Raw genomic sequence first — 6,215 nt, 5'->3', positions numbered from 1 at the left:
CCATATTGATGCCGAACTTAGTGCGGACACCCGATCGGCATAGCGCACTACAGCCCAGAACTCCTGGACTCAAGCGATCCTCCTGTCTCAGCCTCCCGAGTAGCTGGGACTACAGGCGTGCGCCACCGCGCCCGGCGGTCGGGAACGCGGCCGGGGAGATACTAGAGCTTCGGGCTGGCGTGACGTCAGCGACTGTGCCCGCCCAGTCCGTCGGCTTTGGGACTGTCACTCAAAGACACCCCGCCCCACCGGAACAACGTTGTCGCGCTGCGCACGCGCCACGCCTCAGCGTTGTATTCTGGGTAGAGTGTGGCTCCAGAAAACTTGAAGAGCGCATGCGCGCGCGCGCTCGCTCCTTTCTCCTCGTTGGCCGTCCGCAGGCAAGATGGGTCACCAGCAGCTCTACTGGAGTCACCCGCGGAAGTTCGGCCAGGGTTCTCGCTCTTGGTGAGAGGCGGTTGGTGGGGATCGTGGTGAGCGGAAAGGGCCGCTCTCGGTGGCGGGGCTGGGATTTCAAGGCGCCCGCGGGCGGCGCGCAGGCCCGGCGATCGGAGCCTCCCTCGCCGCCGCCGCCGCCGCCGCCGCCGCCGCCGCCATTACGGGCTTGTGCTGGGTCGGGCGGGCCCCGGTACGGGTGGTGGTCTTCGGTGAGGATTTGTGTGTCCTCTGTGGCCCGCTATGAATGCCATCTCTTCCTTTCTTCCCCATCCAGCCGCGTCTGCTCTAACCGCCACGGTCTGATCCGGAAATACGGCCTGAACATGTGCCGTCAGTGTTTCCGCCAGTACGCGAAGGACATAGGCTTCATTAAGGTACGCGCCGGTGCCACGCCATCGTCCGGGATGCGGGCGGGAGCTTCAGACCGAGACCCACACACACAGCTGAGGGTTTGAGCGGTCAGAGCTCTAGAAAGGGTGACCCCCTTTATATGCCTGGCCACGGTTAGGTGTCAGGTTGAGCAACGTGTTTTAACTTGGTAGGCGATACTACAGTTTCTACGTAGTAACTCAATATTTTCAGACCGACTACGTGTCTTTCGTTTCTGGCCCGGAATGTTTGATTATAGACTGGGAAGAGCCTTAGATTTCGGGCCCGGGGGATTTGTTTAGCCAAGGTTTTGTCTTTTATCGGTTCTAAGGTCGTGATCAAGTTAATGCTACACGAAACTTGGTTGATTTCCCAAAAAGCCACTTTGGTTTTTTTTTTTTTTTTGGTCAAAAGACAAATCTGTTTGCTTTTTGGTATAAAATCACCAGCTTTTTGTTTAGTTGGACCAGTTTGGTTTTTCAGGTCAGAGTTTTTCTGTAGTCCTGGAACTCATGACCTCTGTAGACCACGCTGGTAATTGAACCTCTGCTGGGATTAAAGGCGTGAGCCACCACGCCCGGATTCGGGACCAGTTTTAAAAAGGCTTGTGTTTAATGGCCTGTGTCGTTTTATGTGAGGTCTCCGGTGCAGCAGGGACGGTTGTTTTAAGCTCAGGATTCTAATATTGACCAAATAATTACTGTAAGCCTAGTGATATATCGTAGAGATTTGAATGACTGAGAGTATCATAATTAGAGAATTATGATATGAATTAGAGATTATGGTTGCTGACTCCCTTCAAGCTGGGCCTAGTTTCTTGAGGCTAAGATGAATTGTAGTAACTGGCTGTTCAGTTCTCCAGAACACTTGGTTACAGTCGTTTTGTGTAGTATTATATTGGGAACTAATTCTTAGAGGGGACCAGTGAAAATGCCAGAATCACATTCTAAAGTAATAAGTTCTCTTATGTGCTTTTTCTTTGCAGTTGGACTAATCGACCTTGAATGGATTATTCAAGACTTGTCTCCACAATGAAACAGATCATGCTAGTCTTTGTACATAAAGAATAAAATGAAGACCTTCAGTTTGTGTGTTTTTCTGTTTTTGACACAGTTGGCCTCAAACTCAGATCCATCCATCCATCTGCTCTGCCTCCTAGTGCTGGGATCCACAATTTTTGAATTTCTGTTGACAGGGAGGAACAGGCATGCTCCATTGAGGTGTTGGGGGTCTAACCCAACGCTTCTGCATGTTAGGCAAGCACTTTACCAATTGATCTAAATCCCCAGGCCTGATAGGTGGTGTCTTAATGTGGCTAAAAAAATTTGTTATAGAGATAATCTCAAAATTTTAGAAATACCTTAGGGATGGAGAGAGGGCTCTTAAGTGGACCTGGGTTTGATTCCCAGCACCCATAGCTCAACAGCCATCTAACTGAGTTCCAGGGAATCCCTTGTGGGCAGTGGGCACACATGAGTTTACAGACAAATGTTTGCTGATAACTTGCTAATCTAGAAAGCTGATAAATGAGGACTTGCTCAGTAAAAGACATAGTATGGCTTTTAACTTGACCAGGTAAGTAAGAGACCAGAAGAAAGTTGATCTTATTAAAGCTTATTAAAGTCCAAAGACTTGCCATGTGTCTGGGAATCTATGAGATGATGTGTACCTTTTGATCTCAACACTTGGGAGGCAGAGGCTAGGCCTATCTCTAGGCCAGCAAGGGCTCCAGGGAGAAACCCTGTCTTTGGAAAAGCAAGATAGTGTTTTTTACTTTTTTTTTGGTTGGTAGGGTTCCACTGTGTAGTTGAGATATGAATTGAACTTTGGCTGTTGGTGGCTTCAACCTCTGGTACTTGAATTAAAAGTGTATACAGCTACATACAGTTAGTTTGCAGTGGCCTTAAATTATACCCCTGGAGGTAGAGTTTGGGGCCAGCCTGGTTCACATACATAGCAGTTCCAGGTCTATATAGTGAGACTGTCTCAAAAGTTTAAAGTAAAGGGCAGAGGGATGGCTGAGTGGATTAAGGTGTTTGCCACCAAGCCTGAAATCTGTGGAACCCACATGACAGGAGAGGCTTGCAAATTGTACCATGGCATACATGTGTTCTCCCTCGTGTATAAATAACAAAAGTAAATTAAAAGATGGATCCTGGAGGTGACTCCAGGTTTGAGAACCTGTTGGGTTTTGGGGATACTGTGCCAAATTCAAATGCTGTGTGGAATTGATAACTGGTGGATCCACAGTGCTTGATGGTGTTTGAAGAAAAAGGAAGCAAAGTGGTAGTGGTTGGCAGTCAGAAGGAGGCCTTACTCTACACCTGTGTTAAGATCATAGCGGGAGCTGGGTTTATTGCACTCTAATCCATCACTCAAGAAGCGGAGGCAAAAGTGAGTTTGAGGCAAGAGGAAATGGAAGCCAGGCAAGCACAATCTAGGCAATTACCTTGGGCTGGCACAGGTTGGAGTGGTTTAGGTAGTCACTGACTTATGAAGATGACAAGGTTCCATGGGAGGTAGGAGTGAAGGATTCCAAGGGCTTTGACCAGAGCAAGTGGAAGAATTGCTGTTGGCAGGACTGAGGACAGGTTTGGAGAAAAAGTATTGGCATACTGTTTTCAATGCCTATTAGACTTCCAGTGCGGCTTCCTAGGAAAGGCTTGTTTAGCTTGTGGAGTACACAGTAAAGAGAACTGGAAATAGAATTTTCACTGTTCTTTAGAGTATGAAGTATTTTCAGGTCTCGTCTGAGTGAATATGCATGAAAGGATTCTTGGGTTCTTTGGAGTTTAGGGTTTAGCAAAGCAGGCTAAAAGTGGAGATCTAAGCAGGGTGTGGTGTGTACCAGTAATCCTAGCATTCAGGGTGGAGGCAGGAGGATCAAGAATTAAAGATTTTGCCTTCAGAAGTTCAGGCCTGCCTGGGCCACATGGGCCAAGTGTGGGGAGTGATCTATAATGAGTGCATCTGACAAAAAGCAGAATTGATGTGACAGGAAAAGTGACCAAAGGGAAGTTGCTGTGCAAAAAGCTGATTGGATTTTAACTGCAGTTCATCTATTTTTTTTTTTTTTTTTTTTTTGGTTTTTCGAGACAGGGTTTCTCTGTAGTTTTGCGCCTTTCCTGGAACTCACTTTGTAGACCAGGCTGGCCTCGAACTCATCTATTATTTTTAATGAACAGGTGAAGGTTGCTAGTGAGCCTCCCTAAGCACTTAGGAGCTCACAGGATCAAGGATCCTGAAGTCCAAAGTTTACAAGCTTCATGGTAATCCATCTTGGCTTTTAGAGATAGACGTTGCAATTGTGATCTGAGTGGTGGTGCATGCCTATAAACTAATTATTTGGTAGATGGAGGCAGGAGGATCAAGAGTTTAAGGACAGCCTAGGCTAAGTAGTGAGTTGGAGGCCAGTCTCATCTGTACGAAATCAAAGCCATGCCTCAGTTGCTGTCAGGAAGTGTCTAGGAAAGCTATATTTCAGTCAGGGTGTAGGGTGTTTTTTGGCAATGGGGTAAGCTTCTTGTTGCAGACTGAAGATGGAGGAGAGTTGTCAGTTGAGCAAGTACACAGAAAATCTGGAAGCTGAAGATGAGAGAAGCTGAACGTGTATTTCATGTTTTAGTGTAAGAAGAATCTGACTTGATCATGAGTCTCTTGGATGAGCTGAGGTCTGTTCTAGCCTGATGGCCCTGTGTAAATTCTGTAATACATTTGCAGTGCCTTAGGGAACACAGGAGGGAAACACTAGCCAGTCACAACCCTTGTGTGTGGTACTGGAGGGGAGCCTATGGAAAGGTGGACTGGCTACCAGGGTTGAATAAGACTCAATAGAGATTGTTTAAAATTTGTTATGTGTTAGACCATATGTGAAGGGCTTTACAGACGTTTCCTTTTCAGGGTTTAGAGTTCCTTTCAGAAGACACGATCCTCATTACGTAGCTGAGGAGACTAATTTAGACATAGGGTCATTTCCCCAAGGTAATCTTCCCCAAAGAGACACAACTGACCTAGAACTTGGGTCAACTGTCATTTGTTACATGTCCTTGTATATTTACAGCAGCACAAGCAAGATGCCTTGCATATGAAGAGAGGGGCCCCCAAATAAACTTTGGTGGCAAAATAACCTAGCTAGATGGCCACTGGAGCACATAGGATATGCTTTTAGGTTAGGGTCCTGCTTTAGTGTGTTTTGGCTTTTGAAACAGAATGCTGAATGGCTTAAACTACTTATTTCTCAACATCCTAGAGGCTGAGAAGTTAAGATCAAGGCACTAACTAGTGAAGGCTATGTTCTGAGCCACAGATAGAGCCTTCTTAATGTCCTCGCCTGTGGGTGGGGCAAGTGAGTGTCCTTGGATCGATTTTTTTTTTTTTTTGGTTTTTTTTTTTTTTTTTTTTTTTTTTTTGGTTTTTTCGAGACAGGGTTTCTCTGTGTAGCTTTGCACCTTTCCTGGGACTCACTTGGTAGCCCAGGCTGGCCTCGAACTCACAGAGATCCGCCTGGCTCTGCCTCCCGAGTGCTGGGATTAAAGGCGTGCGTCACCACCGCCCGGCCCCTTGGATCATTTTTAATAGATACTGAGGGTGGAACCTTCATGATTTATTCATCTCCCAAAGGCCTTACCTAGAGTTTACCTTGGGGACTAGGGTTTCAACACGAGTTATGGGGTGACTTTTCTACAGCTGTGAGGACTGATCCCCATTTTACAAATGTGTTGGCAGGCACAAGAGATTGTATAGCCAGTAAGGTTCAAACCAGGCAGTAGTTTGAAAAGCCCTCTTGCCACTGAACTCTGAATGCCTGTCAGCGAGAGAGAGCTTTAGTAAATATTTGTAGTCTAACAGACAGAAATAATTTTCAGTAAAAAGGAAATCGTGTATGTGGTATGATTTCATTGTCACAGAAAAGCACAGGAAAACAAACAACCCAGTAGGTTAGCAGTGCTTGTCTTGGTGTGACAAATGTAGGTGCAGCGTCAGAATCAGACACCAGTAGGTCTGGGGGATCCAGTGACCGCTCTGTATAATATCCCTGATCGCAGTATTGTTAGGCATTTTCTCCTTAAGCCAGCTCATTCTATTATTATGATTATGATTGAAAATAGATTCTTTTTTCATATAATATATCCTGATTATGCTTTACCCTCCCTCCACTCCGACGAGTTCCTCCCTACCTCCCCTCCTCTCCAGATCCACTCCCTTTCGGTCCCTTATTACAAAAGAACAGGCTTCTAAGAGATGACAACTAAATGTGACATAATATAATAGATGAAGCAAAAACTTATATCAAAGTCGGACAATGCAGCCCCGCAGGGGAAGAGTCCCAGAACAGGCACAAGAGTCAGAGACCCACTCGCTCTCACAATCAGGCGTCCCACAGAAATACTAAGCTAACAGCTATAATA

The 6,215-nt window shown here is 46.2% G+C and overlaps 1 protein-coding gene across 1 annotated transcript; it reads left to right on the top strand.

The window, feature by feature from the left end:
- Nucleotides 1-311: 311 nt before the first annotated feature.
- Rps29 (ribosomal protein S29) lies at nucleotides 312-1,891 on the top strand. Its single transcript, XM_052738189.1, has 3 exons — nucleotides 312-447; nucleotides 713-812; nucleotides 1,793-1,891. The coding sequence occupies exons 1-3, from the start codon at nucleotides 386-388 to the stop codon at nucleotides 1,799-1,801; spliced, it is 171 nt and encodes a 56-aa protein (XP_052594149.1). The 5' UTR covers nucleotides 312-385; the 3' UTR covers nucleotides 1,802-1,891.
- The last annotated feature ends 4,324 nt before the right edge of the window (nucleotides 1,892-6,215 follow it).

The sequence above is a fragment of the Peromyscus californicus genome, unplaced genomic scaffold (genome assembly GCF_007827085.1).
Source record: "Peromyscus californicus insignis strain IS unplaced genomic scaffold, ASM782708v3 Scaffold_15__1_contigs__length_86483966, whole genome shotgun sequence".
Lineage (NCBI taxonomy): Eukaryota > Metazoa > Chordata > Mammalia > Rodentia > Cricetidae > Peromyscus > Peromyscus californicus.
This window is presented reverse-complemented; position numbering and strand designations above follow the sequence as displayed.

Excerpts from the sequence above, each read along its gene's own strand:
- Rps29 (XM_052738189.1), top strand. The coding sequence starts at position 386 with ATGGGTCACCAGCAGCTCTACTGGAGTCACCCGCGGAAGTTCGGCCAG. Across the intron at positions 448-712 it reads GGCCAGGGTTCTCGCTCTTG|CCGCGTCTGCTCTAACCGCC; the intron begins GTGAGAGGCGGT and ends TTCCCCATCCAG.